This window comes from Drosophila novamexicana, unplaced genomic scaffold (genome assembly GCF_003285875.2).
Source record: "Drosophila novamexicana strain 15010-1031.04,08,12 unplaced genomic scaffold, DnovRS2.1 tig00000462-arrow-pilon, whole genome shotgun sequence".
Classification (NCBI taxonomy): Eukaryota; Metazoa; Arthropoda; class Insecta; order Diptera; family Drosophilidae; genus Drosophila; species Drosophila novamexicana.
Window position 1 is genome coordinate 974749 of NW_020824806.1, and position 17812 is coordinate 992560.

Below are 17812 nucleotides of genomic sequence, written 5' to 3' on the forward strand. Positions count from 1 at the left end.
CTGTTCAAACATAACAGCGCATGGCGCTTTAAATGTTATTTAACAGACTAATCGCAGAGCTTTCAAAACAGCTGTTGCTTAGTGTTAGCTATCGATTGTTACGATACTAGGCTTACTAATTACTCTATAGATTAAATTAAATTTGTAAAGAACTTAAAATACAAACAATTGAAATTGTCATAAAAATAATTTCTTATCTCGAACCGTCGTAACCGTTAACAACAATTGCAGGTGGATACATCGATATCGACTATCAATACGCCGATAAGTCTAACAATTTATTAAAGTGTACAGCCCTGGCTAGCCTTGGTAGTCTGGCAGCCCTGGCACAGATGCAAAACAACAAAAATTCGTGGAATATTTTAAACATTTACAATAAAAAGAAACAAACAAACGAACGTGTATGTCTGCATTTACATTGAGGCACATATAGCACGCACGCAGGACGTGCCGCACTAACAAGCACGGACGCACTCACGCAGGACGTGCCGTTAACAAAATGAATAAATGCTCCGTTTATTCCCTACTCAAATTGACGCTTGCAATTGCGTTCTATGCGCCAACTGCAATTGTTGGCTACAAAATTGTGCGCCTGCAGGATAATCTATGCTCGGATAAGCTCATCTATACGCTGGCCAAACCCTTCCGTGGCGATCCAACGCTACGGCTTACCGAAGATCACGACTCGGGCGCCATTATAACACAAACTTGGAATGTGACGCTGCCCAGTTTTGGCCATTCGGCCAATAAAATCAAATACGACTGCCAGTTCCGTGTCCAGACCAACGATCGTCCGCCGCGTGGCATTTACACAATCATCACGCGGTTGAAGTTCAGGAGCGATCCGGTGACCAAGAAATGCATCGACTATATTCAATTTACGAGTGGGAATCGTTCGCCCAGCGAACGCATTTGTAGTGATATCTCCATTGATGGGCCCGCGGGCCGTTTGATATTCGATCAGCGGGATCGGGATGTGCATGTGCATATCTTTATTGATCGCGATCGGCATATATTTGGCGATCCACTGGAGCTGCGCATGGTGCTGACCGCCCATTCCGAGTGCCAGTTTGCGGGCGACTTTTTATGCAATCCGAAGGATCAATACTCTTGCATTTCGCGTCATTTTGTGCGTGACAATATCACCAACTGCATGTATCCGTGCCGGGACGAGGGCACCTGCTTCCACGATGCCATTCCCCCCGAGGAAATGGACACAACGAATGTGGCTCTATCGGCCATAACATCCCTCATCTTTACCATGCTGGGCGTCGGCTTTTGTGTGTGGATCTGCTGGAAGTATTGGAACTGCATCACAGTACAGCAACACGCCCATGAAGCGTCCGCCGCTCGCTTTAATCAGCGACGTTTGCGGGTAAGTACAAATATTATAGTTGGCTCAATTATGTATTTAATAAAAATCTCTTTGCTTTCAGTCCGATGTGCCCACCATTGAGCTGCCGACGGCGCCGTCATATGATGGGATGCTGCCACATGATTTATCACCAGGATCGCAGGATCATCAGCAGCAGCCGGCAACGCCCAAAGATTTGCCACCCAGCTACGAGTCACTCTTCCCCGACAGATAAGGGCTGCCGATAGTTAATTAGTTGATTGCTCTGCCCTGTGCCAGACGATAACAACCAAAACATGTTGGCGCCAAACTCACATTTATTGCAGCGCAATTGTTGTAACAGTTCCATTACGAATTAGGTATTTTTCCAATTACACGAAGTAATTGAATGTAATTCCACAAAACAAACGAAAACAAGTAATTAGCAGGAAGATATGCAATGTAAATATGCACATTCGTTATAGTTTTATGCGCTGATTTTATGTTTACGATATTCGATTAGCTTTAGGCCAAAACTAAGAGTATTGTTTTATATACATAAGACCGTGGATAAATGTGTTCAAACGCTAACTAATCAAGTACAACCAACAACAGCAGCTCAAATTTTAATTATACGATTCCCTCCTGTTTGTTTTTTGTATATATACGCGGAAATGATGTTCTTTTTATGTTTATATAATAATTGTTGCTAAAAATGTTTGTCTGCCGTTGAACAAATCTTGTAGTGTGCATTCCACAATCTCAATCGAACTCAAATAGAACTCAACACTAATGAAATCTCAAGAAATTAGTTACACAATTCTACCAACTAAATGCGAAACAACAATTTAAACTAGTTAGCGAAAATATTGAGATTCCATTTAATTAATTGTAATATAAGTATTAAACACTGATAACTCGATGTATATGTATTAGCTGCATGGTAAATCCACAAAATTAGCGGCATTCCATCTAGTTGTACCTGTATCATATATATATACATATATTTACCTATATACAAAATGCTTTTGTGAAACAATGTAAACAAAAGACAAAATACCACATAGAAAAAGAAGACATAAATTATGTTATTGCGCGCCTTGGTCGTCAATTGTTTAAACAAATCAATAAGCGATATTGTATTATGTAAGCAACAGTATATATTCGAAATATGTAATTGCAGAAACCGATTATGTATAAACACTAACGGTCAATTTAAAGCATACACACACACACACACACACACACACACTCACATATACGTATACTAACTATAAATAAACGAACTAAATGTTAAAAATGAACTCTTTTATGGGCCAGGGGCGCGGGCGAGCTACACAAGTTTACAGCTGGTTTCATCACCTGGTGACACAGAGCCAAAAACCAGATGATTCAGCCACGTACTCCCCAAAAATACAACAACAACAAAAACAAATGAACAAGCAGCAAAGAAGAAAACCAGTTACAATCAGCAAAGAGTGGCTCGGAATATGCCTTTATTCAAAATTTATTTTTAGCTTTAGTTAATTGCGCGTGGAGAAGTTATTGGTATTTCTCTACCTAAACTCTTGATTAGAACAAAGGGAATTTTTGCTACTAATCGCGATTTTGTAAACCTATTTGTTTCATTCGATTTCCCTTTCAAGTTAATTATTGTACTTATACTTATGCTATCTTGGTTCTTTCTTAGTTCCAGTTTCGGTTCACGGCTTATAAGAACCGGAACTTATGACTTGAACCGGTTCGTCTTAACATATGAAGTCTTTACGTAATTAAAATTAATTTGACACGCAATTTGTACACTTATCAAGGTATACCTGATCTCTTACTGGCCAACAATAAACCATATAAGGCCAACAATTTGTTTGCAACTTTTGAAAAGCTTTCAATGCCAGTGTCAAACCTATCTTAAGTTCAGTCGAAAACTGGACAATTGGCATTGGGCAAGTTCAACGCCAGGTAGCTGAATAAAGTAAATCAATTGTATGAAACTACAAAGTAATCAATCAAATATGTTTAATTTAAACAACCATTCAGTTTTCATAAGAGTCAATGTACGGCCCTTGGTTGGGATCAGGTTCAGGGCCAAACTCGGAACTATCTCAATTTTCCATATGTTGCTTTAATTGTACCTGTCGCCAATTACAAACTTGTTACAGTCTCTAATCAGGTCATTAATTTGTGTTGATCACCTTATTTTTTACAGTTCGGCTTTATCTAGAAGGAGTCTGTTGTCAGATAACGTATCGTATATAAACCGTACAATCGTGTCGGCTAGAACGCAATTGCCGGGCCGACGTTAATTAAACTATGTCCACATTGGGAATTAAATCATTTGAGAATATACGAGGAAGGGACAGAAACCTGTTTCCAAGCTGTAAATATGATATGACAACTAATGACAGATGGCTGAATCTCGACTGTTTCTATGTGAAGACAAAAGCGTGAAAATTATGAAATTCACGTGGTTTCTGGTTTTTGGATGTCTGCTGAGGGTATATGGAATATATGGGCTCACTTGAGACTCTTAGCTTTGACACTTGATTTGTCGAATTCTTCTTAATTTCAAATTAAATATAACATTTTATTTACTTTTTTATTAAAATTTAAATATTAACATGATATTTCATGCTTGTGCTTCGCAAATTGGTTCGGCAACTGGTTCGCCAATTGGTTCAGCAACTGGTTCGGCAACTGGTTCGGCAACTGGTTCGGCAACTGGTTCGGCAACCGGTTCGGCAACCGGTTCGGCAACTGGTTCGGCAACTGGTTCGGCAACTGGTTCGGCAACTGGTTCGGCAACTGGTTCGGCAACTGGTTCGGCAACTGGTTCGGCTTAAAGTTCGATAGGCGGTTCGATAAAAAAATTGAATTCCGGTTTTAGTTCTTTTCGGTTCGGCTTTAATCCTCGCTTAAAACAATTACATAACTACAATTAATAAATATTTAGAGTTTGTTCTTATCAACTTTCAGTCATGTGTAGGATATTAAATGTGCAGCTTCTTTGCGGTCAGTTTGTCAGGCTTGTTAATTTTATAATTTTCCAATTAGCATGTCTGCGGGCCCAATAAGCATATCAATATATGCTTAGGGCCACGCCCTCCAGCTAAAACAAAATGCTGTGAGACACACTTTTTTTTCTCTACGTTTTATTTTTAAACAGAATTCAAGAAATGTGTAAAATAACAAAAGCGACAACAGAAACGAAAATGTTGCCTACATGAGCTGCTATTGTGTATATGTATGTGTATGTGTGTATATAATTATAAATTACAACAGTGCGCGTGTGTGCGTGAGTGTGAGTGTGTGTGTGCTTGTGTGCGTGCGTGTGCGTGTGAAGTGCAGAGCAAAACGCTGCGCGCGGCAATTGCTCTGCAGTTGCCTTTTGCATTGCCGGCTGCGACAGTTGTTGTTGTTGTTGTTGTTGTTGCTGTGCCTGCTGTTGTTGGTTTTAGCCATTTGCTTGGCTTTGGTCAGTGGCTGCAATTAGCCACGTTACGCTAAGTAAAAGCAACGACAAAACGCAAATTGTTGAAATTACTTATTGCCTAGAAAGCTTAAAAAAAACGAGTTGAAGCCGCGTCGCGATCAACGCGCAACCGGTTCTGCGCGTGTGTGTGTGTGTGCTAGTGTGCTGGTGTGATTCAGTGTGTAGTGTGTAGGGGAGGGGGGGGGATTTACCCATACCAGCTCGAGTCAGTCGACAGCAGCTGTCAAGCAGCAGTTGCTGCGAGCTGCGCTCAGTCGGCAACACAAACCTGAACCAGAAAGATCAATTCGCGGTGTCTGCAAAGCGCGTCGAGTGCCACTGAACTTGCGGTAAACGTCGAATTGGGGGAGGGGGGCAACCCGAACACTATTACTGAGGCGCGTGTTGCCTCAAATTCCAATTCGAATTCGAATTCGAATTCGAATTCAATTGAAAGCAAACGATTTACTTGAAATATTATATGCACAATATTTTATTATTGATTGTCAATTGTCGTTGTGGAATTCATTTGATTTTGTTTTAAAGCGGAAACGTTAGTTTATTTAAGCAGAAAGTCGAATACAGTTTTGTGTAAAACATAAATAAACAATTTGTGCGCGTGTCTAAATATAAATATAAATGCATAAACTTTACTTGAGTTCATATAAGACATTCACGAAAATGCTGACGGCCATAAAAGAGCACAAAATGCTGCTAATTATTGCACGTAAGTTAATTAAAAATTCAATTTATTTATTAATAATTAAGATTGGAAATGTTCTGGAGACTAGTTACCAAATTTTTGATTTAATTAGTATTGGAAATTTCCCTGCTAAGCAGAATTTCCCTTTTTCGAATTTCCCTTGCACAGCTTTAACAGTATGCCATTAGTTAACATGGTGTTTAACTTGAAGTTAAATAGGAAGTTTTTACCATGCGCTTAGTTGAAAATACGTTACGAATATTTTGCCTTAAATTGCGGCCTACGTTAAAAGTTCAACTAAAAGCCAAGCATGTGAATTATGTGGCTTTAGTTTTTATTATCATATTGTTGTTATTGTTATTGTGAATAGTTATTTAAATGTAATGCGAATAATGCAATTGCTAATGAGCTGTACTTCGTACTTGACTTAAATTATTCATATAGAGAATATGCATGGGAAATTTCCGCGGCAGTTCTCATTAGTGAAAAGGTTGAGAGGCTGCACAATTCATAAAGGCTTATATCTCCGCAGCTGAATGAAGTCGTATGGACGGGCTGTCAAAATGTCATAGGTGTCTGGCTAATACATTAAGAACTTGTTAACATTTTGACAGGCGCATCGCATATCATGATTTATGACGAAATTTGTGTATCAGCTGATAAGCAGGCTTATATGGGTGTAATCGTGGCTAAATGCTTTATGGGCTCGCCAACACCTGTATAGAGTATGAAGTGCGTCTGTTTTATTGTTAGACTAGACAATATCGTATTGTCACAGCTTATCGGGCCCATAAACAACGCTAACGATGTCTATAGATAAAAAAGAGCCAGCTTCCCGGGCATGTGATCTACGGACACGACAAATATAATTTAATCAAATCAAGTCAAGTCTTCAGTTTCAGTTTCAGTCCAACAAGTTTAATTCAATTATAAGCCGTAGTTCGGCATTGAGGGAGCTCTCACCCTCTCGTTTGAAACGGTTTAACGATTAACCGGTTCGGCCTGCACTTTATGCTAATTTTCGCACAAAATTCTGTTTGGTTTGTCAACAAGGCATTGGACTTCCCTTGTGATCGGCGCAAAAGCTATGCAAATTACGGTCCCCATTCCCACACACTCCACTCCCCTGCCCCTCCCCACCACACGTATGTGCAACATGCCGTATACTTAATACTTATTAAATCAAGTATACGGCACGTGACCGCCTGCTATTTGTTGTTGTATGCAAATTTAAAGATTCTGTAAATTGTTAAATGCGTACACTGACCCGAGAGAGTAAGAGAGAGAGAGAGAGAGAGAGAGAGTAAGAGAGAGAGAGAGGGAGAGAGTGGAAGAGTTGCTTGAACTATGCCACGCGCCTTGACTTTAAATTCAGTCACAAATAGGCGAAAATAATGTGCAAATAGACAAATTTGACTTTAGCACGTATTTGTCAACAACAATTTGATTGTTCAGCTTGTGCTTTAATGCTCTTGTACAGGGTATCAATGGTGTGTCATGCACAGAAGCAGGCATCAACGAGTCCATAACGTGCATATATATTCTCGATAAGTATCAACAGTCCAGCTATAGTTATATAGGAACGATCGCTTGAGAATTGAGTTCTTTTATGAATATCTGTTTCTTATTCAAGACATCTTTAACAAATTTGGCATTTAAAAGTTTTGGATTGGACTACAATATAATATAGTTTCAAGAGGAACAATTCGGTCCGAAAATATGTTATTGTACGGCAGACTTTTGTGTTTATTAAGATATCTTGTTGTAGCTGTCGCATCGGACTACTATATCAAACCCTTCCTTGCAAGCGTATTTCAACTTCGGCGTTTCGTTCATTCTGGTCTCTTCTTTTTTGTTCCCGTATAGCCAGACACTGGCCTACGCGCATTTTATTATATTATGCCATATTATATATTATTTTCTTATCAGCTGCCGCATTTTGCATTCTATAATTAGCCTCTGGGCGCTTTTAAATGATTTTATGATATGCTTAATTGTTTGCTTAACGTTCATCAATCTTCAAATTGAAAACTTGATTTTTTTGTGAAGTATTTGCACTTCTAATCGAGCTCGGAATGAATCAACAATACGCCTAAAGTGCTTTTTAAGTGCCACTGCGGCATTTGGCTATTTTATCAAACAAATATAAATAAGTTTTACTTTTCTTTTCTTTTCCTTTTTTTGAATGCCAGCTTGCCAGACTAGCGGCTGCCACGTACTGCCCGATTGTTGCTAAGTTGCTTTGCAGTCATTTTTTTATTTCTTAGATATTTATTGCAAAGTGCACAAATCCAATATTTGTATATATCATATATATGATAGCTTATTGGCGCAGTTGTTGTAGCTTTCTGTGGCTTTGGGGCTAGCTCAGGTGCACACAAAGCTGTCCACAAATAATTGCTGCCCCGTTTTTAGCTAACTTGGCTGGCTTAAGTTCTGTTTCTGTTTTCTCCAAACGTTCTATGATAAAGAGTTTTGCTACTGTCAGCTTGTGTCTTGAGTTTGTCTGACACCATTCCGCGGCAACGGGGCGTATGCATAATATTATTTTCATGCAAGTAGACGTATTTTCTATTTAGTGTGAACACGAGTACCTGCTGCCAGCTGAGCCTAGGGCAACAATTACTGTGTATGCCACATTTGCAGGCACATTTGGCGTTGTGAAATTGATAAAAGACAACAACAACAACAACAACAACAAAAGGCCAGTTATCAAATGTCAAAAGCTATGAGAGTGCCGTGTGCTGTATCATAAAGATAGCCATGATTGACTCTATGATGACGAGCAGATATTTATGTCGCTGACACACGTCGGTTTCTAAATGCTGCAATTTGCCAGACAAGCTGCAAACTCATCGAATCGAATGTTCCGGCAGCATTTGCTGTCAAAAGACAACTCACAAACAATAACAAAAGCTCAAGAACACAAGAGCACAATAACAATAACAACGTAATAAACAAAACTAATAACAAAATCTTTTGTTTTCTTTTGCCTTTGGTTTATTATATTTTTATACCCTGAACCCATTAAAAATGGGTATAAGGGTATATTGTATTTGTGCACAATCCAAATGTATGTAACAGGCAGAAGGAAGCCTCTCCGACCTCATAAAGTATATATATTCTTGATCAGCACCAATAGCCGAGTTGATCTAGCCATGTCCGTCTGTCTGACTGTCCGTCTGTTGGTATGCATGAACGCAAGGATCTCAGAACCTATAAGAGCTAGAGGCTTGAAATTTTAGATGTAGATGCTCCTAGTTCCCGCGCAGATCGAGTTTGTTTCCGATAATCGATAACTTACTTCGTTTCCAAGCAATCGATAAAAATCGATATCGATATCCTGTTTTTTGGCCAATTTTGGTAAATAATAAGAGCTAGAGTCACCAAACTTAACATATAGCTTCTAAGAAGAAGAGGAAAGAAGAGGGTTCAGGATATCCCCTAGTCGGGAGCTCCCGACTAGAACTTCTTACTTGTTTTGCACCAGAAACTTGAGTAGTTGCCCATTTTTATGGGGCAGGTGCTTGAACAGGTATTCAATTTAGCTGCCCTCAGACTAGCCGACGCCAAGTGCTTATCGGCAATTCGCCAGAGAAATTTAACGCTCTCCCATTATTTATGTGTTTATTGTCGCTGGTAAACAAATTGCCCAATTATTTACCTATTTAGCGTTTTATTATGAACAATTTCGCGCGGCTTTGTTCTTAAAAAACGCGCCCAATTCTGGGCTATATTTAGAAAGCAAGAAGACATATTCCCTTTTATCGGTCGTCAAGTGTTTGCCTTCGTAATTTGCGCACGCCCAAAATGAGGAATGGCCACATACATATATTATCTATGTAATAATCTATGTAATCTAATAATATAGTATATAGTATACTTATATATAAGCATGGGGGGAATCATGCCCATTGATAGCTTATCTGCGCGATCGTTCGTAGTAAAAAAAAAAACCATCAGCATTATTTCGTTTTGATTTCTTGTTACTGTGTGCGTTATGTTGCTTGTTTTATCAGCAAAATGCCCGGCTCTATAATAATTTGTATTCCTCTTCTTTTTTTTTTTTTTACCATTTCAGTATTCAGTGTCTGTGCGACCGGAGCACATGGTCAGTCCTATCTGTTAACCTTGGAGAACGTTCTTACGCGTCAGCTGCCATATAATCTAACGACTGTGAATGGTACAAACGAGACGGATCTGTTTGCCGAGCAAGTGGATAATAATACAAGAATATTTGTCTATAAAAATAGTAAGTATTTCAATTAAGACTGGGAGGAGTGTTCTAGTCGGGAGGGGATACCCTAAAGCTTCTTCCGCCTGCACAAAATGCAGAGGGGGGGCAAAGGAAATATACCTTATGTGTATATGCTAATCGAGAAGCTGCATGTCAAGTTTGGAGTGTCTAGCTTTTAAAACCAAAGAGATTTGCTCAAAAATCGGAATTTCGACATCGATTTTTATCGATCGCTTGAAAACGAAGCAAGTTATCGATTAGAGGCAACAAACTCGCATAGGTAAGAGGTGGAACTACGTTCAACATTTCAAGGCTCTAGATCTTGTTGGTGCTCAGATCCACGCGTTCATACAGACGGACAGACAGACGGGCGGTCAGACGGACGGAGGGATAGACTGACAGACAGACAGAGAGACAAACAGACAGACAGATAGACAGACAGACAGACGGACGGACATAGCTAGATCAACTCGACTCTTGATGCTTGTTACAATATATAAATATACTTAAAGGGTCGTAGATGGTTTCTTCGTTTTGTTACATACATTTACACAAAAGCAATATACCCTTTTTATTAACCATTTTAATTTGCTAGAAATCCCAGTAAAGAAAGTTGATAGTAGAATTTCAGTATTGAGCATAAACTTCCCTGCCATAGGCCCAGCTTAGGCATTGTTAATAGCCAAACACATAAAGATTTATCGCATTTGTTGTACATACAATTATAGATCTATATACCATATTTAATTCATTTCAAGTGTTTTCCTCAGAGTAAGAAAAGGTCTGTTACAAGGCATATAGACACATGTCTATAGACACATTAAATAATATAGGATATCAACCATTTGCAGTCGTAACTTACAACTTAATAATTGGTTGACAAACAGGTTTCAATAAAAGCGTTTAGCGTTCAATCCAGCTGGGAAACAGACAGTCCCCTCGTATCAGGTGCTCATTGGACTCTGACGCGTTTCACAAAATCGAACTCTTTTTGCGTCATCAATTGAATGACACATTTAACAATTGTCGCTTGGATACAGAGGGTTTCAGGGGGGGGGGGGGGGTGGGTGGGGGGTATCTATTGGGCTAAAAGAACAAGTTGTATAATACGCATTAATAATGGCTTTTGAGGCGATGTATGCAAGAAAAGCAAATCGAATCGATTCAGATTATTCATTTAATGTAAAGTGATATATTCTACTCTTTAATTATAGAATCTATATGAGTTTAGAAGCTTATCAAATTTTATATAGTATAAGCTGCCGGTTCCGGCCAACTGTCCCACATAACGAAACTTTTCGTCCGCCCGTTTCACAGAGCATTTCCAAATATTACTATACTATATAATATATAGAACTTCGATCGAGTTCTCCCGATCTTAAGCTATGATCTAAACTATAGCCTTGCCTTTAACCTTTAACCTAACCTATCTTTATCCGATTTCAGCAGTTGTTGAGCCCAACAACGAACTATCTCAGACGGCAATGGATGTGATTACCATTGTGTGGTATGTGGCCACGTTTCTGGCGCTGGCCGCCTTCTTTATGCTGATGGCCTGCTCGGATCGACGTTGTCGGGATATGCGTGGTCGTCAGGCGAATGCCACGCCCAATGAGACACAACGTGCACCGCCCACGCCGTCGCCATCGTACAGTGAATTCGCGCCACCGAGCTATGATACGGTTATCAAAATGCAGCATGCGGCCAAGACGAGCATCTTTGTGATACCCTTCAATAGTGAGGGTAAGGGCAATGATGAGTCGAATGCGTCGCCCGTATCTACCGCACCCGCCAGTATCTATACAATTGATGAGCGGCCAAAGCCGCAGAAATGATAAAGCTTCAGCTTTTATTCGTATGCGGGCTGTATAATTAACGTCTCTGTGATATTTACTGTGCATGCACCTGGTGCCACATGCGAAATGCCCTCGTTTTGGCCAAAAGCGAAGCGGCCATTTTTGTAGTGCAGTGTGAAATGTATTATAATTAAATGTATTTTGTAGCAATTGTTAAAGATTAGCTGTAAGCCATATATATATATATATATATATATATATATATATATATATATATATATATATATTACTGTTAGTTGAAATGTTAACAAAGACTGAATGACAGAATATGCATACATATTTTGCAGTAGTCCATTTATATTTAATATTTACTTTGCCTCTTCAATTACAATAACTCTAGCCTGTTGTTAACTAATAAAATGTGTACATTTCCATTTAAAATCATGACGAATACTTCTTTAATTCTGGTTTGGGATGAGTATGCAAAGCGTATCTCTATAGCTCCAAGATTTCGCCGGAAAATGATTCACACGTTTGAAAAAAAAAACCGAATTATAAGCAGTTTGCCAAGCAGTGAAAACAATGGCTGTACATAAAGCAGTGCAGCACAGTTGAGGCAGAACAAGCTGTGTGTGTACACACAAACGCACAGCAAGCAGGTTGAGCGGTTTCACTACAAAAGTAGCTGAGACACAAACCAGCAGGGCGCATTAAATGCATTTTTCGAGAGAGAAACTTTTTAAATTCGGATGTTATCCATACTTATCTATAAAATTAAACCCAAGTAAACTATATATAAATACGATATGTTTAAATTTGTTATCGTACACTCCATTCGTAGCCGTGACCCAAAAATCTACACACACACCTCAAGTAGTTCATCTCCAGCTGTCGTTGACAGGTGTTCAAGCTGAATTAAGCAATTGTACTTCCCACCTTTAAATCCATTATTTTCCTGATAAGAACGTCAGCAATGTCAACAAGCTGCTGTTCTCTATTTGTTTTGCACGCAAAACTGAACGTGTTCAACATAAAAAAGTAAATGTTATCAGTTCGCGATGACTAAAGTCGGGGATTTTCAATGAAAGTTCTCGGCACACAGATTATTGTATCTCAGGGTCAATCAATAGGGATGATTACTTTCAAAACTGTTGCGGAGAGCATCCGTCAAGTTCATTCATAGTTTAGTTTCGTGAGCGAAACACACGTTTTATTTTTTCTATACCAATTTGCACAACTTACAGCAATTCGAGATACAGAGTACAGAGTACAGGGTATTTTTGTCTTCTAACATCAGCTCTTCGACGTTTGTTTGTCTGATACGCTAATGATGATTGTTATTAACCGGGGTCAGCCATCTGTTTAATAGAGAACATTCTTGCAGAGCATCACATGACGTCGATCTGTTTCGTTCTTGCACATTTTGCTGAAATTGAATTTGTTTTCCAAATAGACAAAACTTCAGGCAGACGGACCCAAACACGCTCACGACGAAATCCATGCGAGCTGATAACAATTACAGATTGTTTCTACGTCCACACACACACACACACACACACACACGCGCTTTGGGAGCGCCGAACCAGATCATTTGCTTTAAAATGCAGTTAAATCACGTTACGCCTCGATAAATGCGGTTAATCATAAAGAAGTTTTACTTCTTGATTGCTTCAGGGGCTGGCGCCTCCTCGAATACCCCGTAAACAAAGAGATGCCTAACGGGCTGTCATGCGGTTGTGCAAGTGGCTGTAATCTACACTTACATCAATGCGTAAATGGAATTCGATTTGTTTCATATTGTTTTCCATCCTTTCTAGAAATGAACATAAATTAAATATCAATTACAATTTCTCAGATGTCGGCCTGGCATAGGTTGTGCGCATTTCCAGGCAATTTTAAAAGGAATATAACTTTGTTTTTTTTTTTTTAAGTATTTAAATTCCTCGATTTTTTGCCAACATTTGAACAGAAATTATTCAAAGTTAAGAACAGCATAACCTTAAGAAAATGCCTCTTTCATTAAAATTAATTTTCTAACAATGAAAGATTTATAAATTCAGTGCAAGTTCTGCTGGACTATCACTTAGAATGTTTCCTGCTTATTATAAGTATCAAAATTCTTTTATATTTTGTCCAAGTTTCCAGGCAAAACAACAGCAAAGTGAGTCGAAGGATCTTAACCTACACTACTAAATGTTCACTTTTTTTAAACTGGATTTTCCAACACTTAATTCAATCCAAGTTTTGCTCTTCCATCAAATGCGAAGATTTCACGTTTGTTTCAAGTATTTAGGTTTTTCTTTTGCGTTTTAAAATTTGTACAGGGTAACTAGCTGGCCGAGCATTCCTCAGCGTTGCAGCTGTTCAATAAACAAAAAGAACTCATAAATACGACTTGAATCTAAATATTTGATGGCCCATTCATTAAGTTATTGGCGTGCTTTTCAGAGCGCGTGAGTACATCAAATGAATTATGTTTTTATTTGGTTCAGGTTCGGGTTTGTTGTTATTGCTGTTGTTGTTGTTGTTGCTGTTGTTGTTGTTGTTGCTGTTGTTGTTGTTGCTGCTGCCGGCTGATCTTTTATGCGCCGCTCGTCGTGTTGGGTTTTCCTGGTGTTGTTTGCAAACGCGCCAATATTATTAATGGCTCTCACGCTCTTCAATTGAACTGAGCGCCCGCATACAGCACTATCTGCTATGGCCAGCAGCCCCTCCTCCCCCCCTCTGCACCTCCGCCCTCCCCTCTCTGGCACTGACTCTGTCTGGTTGTCTGTTGTCGTCTCTGGCTCTCTGGCTGCCTCAGAGACAGCCTCTGCCGCGTCGCGCATTTGTCGATCGTTCGTCGAGTTGTGCAAAACAACGTTTCGTGGGTTTCTATTCGACAAAAATTTTTGTTGAAAAGCATCTGGAACGGATTTGGAGACGCTCAGTGCTACGCAAACCGTGCTATCGTGTGGATTACTTTGTATACGCAGTGATCAAAAATACAAAAAAAAAAAAAAAAATACAAATAGAAACAAAATAAAAGATAACAATATGTCAAATACAATCAAAGTTCTTGGCCTGTGCCTGGTGTCGGCCCTAGTGCTGCAATTGGTCTGTGCGGATATCGAGACAAACGAAGTGAACGACAATAATAGTCCCGAATATAGTAAGTGCAGCTGGACACAATTTAATTGGATGCCATATTATAATATAATAACCCACAACTTGCAGTGCTGCAGGGCGTGCGTGTCTATCCCAATGATCGTCATTGTGTGCTCGTCGGAGGATTGTGTGTGCACACCAGCGATTGCAACCTGCCCACCACGAACAAGGGCCTGTGCCCCACCAGCGCCCATCTGGGCGTGGAGTGCTGCTACGAGTGTGAGTATAGGCCATACGAATAACTATTAACTGGAAATAGCAGCTTGCTTATAACGCCTTAACATCTCACAGTTATTTATCCAAACGCTTCTCGCAGTTCCTAAACGAAATTCCTACCCAAACAACTATATCCTATATTAATTATTGATTGATTGGTATTACTTGATGTACTCATCTGTTGTTCTTGTTTTCGTTTTCGTTTTCGATTTCGTTTTTCCCACATCATCAACTGTGCCCAAAATATCTCCACTAACAACGTTCGTCTATTTTCGCCTATTGCTCCACTCCTTCTCCCCACCTACCCCCCACGTTAACTCACCTGTAACTGCATTCCTACCCCACCATCATCTGTCTGCTGCAGTGCCCGTTAGACCAGCGCCGTGTGCGCAACACCTGGGCGCCTGCATGGAGTACTGCGGCCAGGCACTGCAGAGACCTGGAACGGACTGCAAGAACGGAGAGTTTTGCTGTGTTTTGATTTAGACTACGTTATGTAATATAATCTATAAATCAATGAGCATCATTTGTCAACTGTAGACTATATTTAACGATACTTTAACTTATATATTGTACGAATAATTTTTATATGAAATATTTCTACTGTTCTAATAAAATAAAAAACACTGTAAATATTTAAAAAAAAAAAAAAATGAATTTGAATTATTCACATAAAATTGAGAAACAGTCAGAGTTCTTATCTGCTTAATTCATATCTGCCTATTTATAAGATTCTAGAAATTTGCCATATGGGTTCTATATAGGAAGAGGAAATACTTTCTAAGATTTCGCTTTTAAAGGGTAACCTCTAGTCGAGCTTATGACTATGCTTGGCACTTGAGGCTCGATCAGCTGAACTATAATGCGGCGGAACGTTGCGAAAGGCATTATTTACAATGCTTCAATGTTTCAAGAAATTTGCATCTTTTCTTAACTGAATTTTGTACGCCTTCCTGGTTGGAACTTATCTAATTAGTCTCTCTTAGTGTTGATTGCAATTTAAACCTCGACCTGATGTCGCAGCTAACTCTGTTCAATATGTCAGCTAAGAGGAACCTCTTATATCTCGGCCTGGTATCAGCTCTAATGATGCAATTGGTCTTCGCGGATATTGACTCATTAGAGGGGATCGATAGCAAGGCTCCTTACACAAGTACGCGCATCTGAACTTATCCAAATGCTTATCGCATTTCCTAAACGTATTCCTCTCTAAACAATTTCCAATATTTATTATTGATTGATTTATTGTTCTCGTTTTCACCTGTAACTCCTCCGTTGCCTTCGAAGAGCCATGTCCTTCAAATCTGGCGATCTGCATGACGTTTTGCGGCGAAGCTCTGCGTATACCTAGAACGGACTGCGAGAATGGCGAATTTTGCTGTACCCTGGTATAGCTTATATAGCTATAAATCAAAAGGTTGCTTTTTAAATGATAAAAATTAAATGTATACACTTTTCGTCTATTTAGGCTCAGATTTTGTTATTCATTTTGATATGCGCATAGTTTATATATAACAGGGTATCTTCTAGTCGAAGACATTTCTTGGCTTTTGTTGTTCAATAAACAATTAGTCTCATCAATTTCAGAGTATTTCAGAGCACGTGAGCAGCGTGCGCGTCATATGACCACAAGAATTAATTGGGGCTTGGGAACGACGGGCTGCTTCAATGGGCGAGCTTTAATAGAATCCAACGTTGCGAAGGCCGTAAAAATTTTAAATAATTCTTAACTGAATACTTGCAGCCTTGCTGGGTGGAACCCATTTAATTAGGCTCACATTCAAACGTTTTTTCTGGCATCAGCCCTTGGTCATGGATGTAAGAATAATAAAAGTTAACAAAAGGTAAGTTCTTCTAGTTAGAATAAATGCGCTCTTCTTCCTGATTTGTTTTCTAGTTTATTTTCAAGAATATCTTCAAATATACTTTAAGATTGTCGGCCAGCATTCCCTTTAATAATCTTTGTCTTTCTGAGTTCTATGAAATACCTCCCTATAGCAGAAAATATTTAAACATAAATATTACACTCATGTTTTGAGTCTCTACCAGAAAACCAATATACCCACAGTCAGTTTTGTGAACAGAGCATGAAAGACCACATCAATTCTAATTGATTTGAAGTATTTGATGGTCCATTTAAATGATTTGCTTTGAGTGCATTGCAGAGCGCGTGAGTCGATCACATGTTATTGGACTCTTTGGAGGGAACTATTCTTAGACACATCTATACGAAAATTTTCAAGCTTTTGAGACTCTGTTTAAGTAGTGAAAAAGAGTATATTGGTTCCGCTGCCCACCCAGTCAGCTGATGGCTGGACTAATCTCTATATGTCAAGCTGACATTATTTATAAATTTCTTTATGCGACAACTGTACGAGTAATTGTTGTGAAATATTTGAAGGGCTGTAATGAAATGCTCTGTCAATATTTTGAATTGTATTTCGAATACTGTCTCTCCCTCTCTCTTTCTCTCTCTGTCGCTTTCTCTGTCCTCTCACATGACTAATGTGTAAACATCGCACTGATTATGTAAGTGCTCGACGGGCTGAATCATAGCCAAAGAAAGAGCCACAAAGGTTGTCCACCAGGTCACTCAGGCGGTTCTTATCAGCGAGCCGCTCTCTCCGGGATGATATAGGGGTCCATAATGATGATGATGATCATGATGATGAAGATGTTGATCATGCTGATGATGCTTGTGTTTGGCTTTGCGAGTGTCACGTGTCCATATATCAATGCCTGTACAGTTGTGTGGCCAGAGCTCTGCGCCTGATCAATCTTTAGCGTAATCTCTGTTCTATTTTTCCATCTATATATATATATATATATATGCGTATATGTAGAGAAGGAACTTTGTTATATATACCTAAGCGCGTATCTGCCCGTTTTGGGTTTCAATGTCAAGTTCAGC

General features: G+C 39.2%; 4 protein-coding genes and 1 long non-coding RNA gene across 10 annotated transcripts; 4 read left to right on the plus strand and 1 right to left on the minus strand.

The window, feature by feature from the left end:
• The first annotated feature begins 257 nt into the window (after window positions 1-257).
• LOC115761053 lies at window positions 258-2604 on the plus strand. Its single transcript, XM_030702669.1, has 2 exons — window positions 258-1375; window positions 1437-2604. The coding sequence occupies exons 1-2, from the start codon at window positions 500-502 to the stop codon at window positions 1587-1589; spliced, it is 1029 nt and encodes a 342-aa protein (XP_030558529.1). The 5' UTR covers window positions 258-499; the 3' UTR covers window positions 1590-2604.
• A 583-nt stretch (window positions 2605-3187) lies between these two features.
• Window positions 3188-3920, plus strand: LOC115760590. The gene is made up of 2 exons (XR_004017678.1): window positions 3188-3316; window positions 3540-3920. It is a non-coding gene; the product is annotated as an uncharacterized LOC115760590 (long non-coding RNA).
• LOC115760589 (spore coat assembly protein ExsA-like) lies at window positions 3911-15303 on the minus strand. 4 transcript variants are annotated; one of them, XM_030702018.1, is made up of 2 exons: window positions 15224-15297; window positions 3911-4156 (listed from the first exon to the last, which is right to left on the minus strand). In XM_030702018.1, exons 1-2 carry the CDS (start codon window positions 15233-15235, stop codon window positions 3947-3949), a joined length of 222 nt encoding a protein of 73 aa, XP_030557878.1. In that variant the 5' UTR covers window positions 15236-15297; the 3' UTR covers window positions 3911-3946. The 4 variants fall into 4 exon arrangements, 1 of the variants encoding a protein (XP_030557878.1); XR_004017677.1 differs by lacking the exon at window positions 3911-4156 and adding an exon at window positions 4189-4262 and having other exon boundaries at window positions 15224-15298; XR_004017676.1 differs by lacking the exon at window positions 3911-4156 and adding an exon at window positions 12730-13351 and having other exon boundaries at window positions 15224-15302.
• On the plus strand, window positions 5076-11759 carry LOC115760587. 2 transcript variants are annotated; one of them, XM_030702014.1, is made up of 3 exons: window positions 5076-5529; window positions 9587-9757; window positions 11192-11759. In XM_030702014.1, the coding sequence occupies exons 1-3, from the start codon at window positions 5442-5444 to the stop codon at window positions 11575-11577; spliced, it is 645 nt and encodes a 214-aa protein (XP_030557874.1). In that variant the 5' UTR covers window positions 5076-5441; the 3' UTR covers window positions 11578-11759. The 2 variants fall into 2 exon arrangements, with proteins under 2 accessions (XP_030557874.1, XP_030557873.1); XM_030702013.1 differs by having other exon boundaries at window positions 5077-5529; window positions 11189-11759.
• LOC115760588 (U-scoloptoxin(19)-Tl1a) lies at window positions 14524-16369 on the plus strand. 2 transcript variants are annotated; one of them, XM_030702016.1, is made up of 4 exons: window positions 14525-14689; window positions 14755-14904; window positions 15266-16054; window positions 16189-16369. In XM_030702016.1, the coding sequence occupies exons 1-3, from the start codon at window positions 14575-14577 to the stop codon at window positions 15385-15387; spliced, it is 387 nt and encodes a 128-aa protein (XP_030557876.1). In that variant the 5' UTR covers window positions 14525-14574; the 3' UTR covers window positions 15388-16054; window positions 16189-16369. The 2 variants fall into 2 exon arrangements, with proteins under 2 accessions (XP_030557877.1, XP_030557876.1); XM_030702017.1 differs by lacking the exons at window positions 15266-16054; window positions 16189-16369 and adding an exon at window positions 14977-15226 and having other exon boundaries at window positions 14524-14689.
• The last annotated feature ends 1443 nt before the right edge of the window (window positions 16370-17812 follow it).

Excerpts from the sequence above, each read along its gene's own strand:
- LOC115761053 (XM_030702669.1), top strand. The coding sequence starts at position 500 with ATGAATAAATGCTCCGTTTATTCCCTACTCAAATTGACGCTTGCAATT. Across the intron at positions 1,376-1,436 it reads TTAATCAGCGACGTTTGCGG|TCCGATGTGCCCACCATTGA; the intron begins GTAAGTACAAAT and ends CTTTGCTTTCAG.
- LOC115760587 (XM_030702013.1), top strand. The coding sequence starts at position 5,442 with ATGCATAAACTTTACTTGAGTTCATATAAGACATTCACGAAAATGCTG. Across the intron at positions 5,530-9,586 it reads AATGCTGCTAATTATTGCAC|TATTCAGTGTCTGTGCGACC; the intron begins GTAAGTTAATTA and ends TTACCATTTCAG. Across the intron at positions 9,758-11,188 it reads AATATTTGTCTATAAAAATA|CAGTTGTTGAGCCCAACAAC; the intron begins GTAAGTATTTCA and ends ATCCGATTTCAG.
- LOC115760588 (XM_030702016.1), top strand. The coding sequence starts at position 14,575 with ATGTCAAATACAATCAAAGTTCTTGGCCTGTGCCTGGTGTCGGCCCTA. Across the intron at positions 14,690-14,754 it reads CAATAATAGTCCCGAATATA|TGCTGCAGGGCGTGCGTGTC; the intron begins GTAAGTGCAGCT and ends CACAACTTGCAG. Across the intron at positions 14,905-15,265 it reads CGTGGAGTGCTGCTACGAGT|TGCCCGTTAGACCAGCGCCG; the intron begins GTGAGTATAGGC and ends TGTCTGCTGCAG.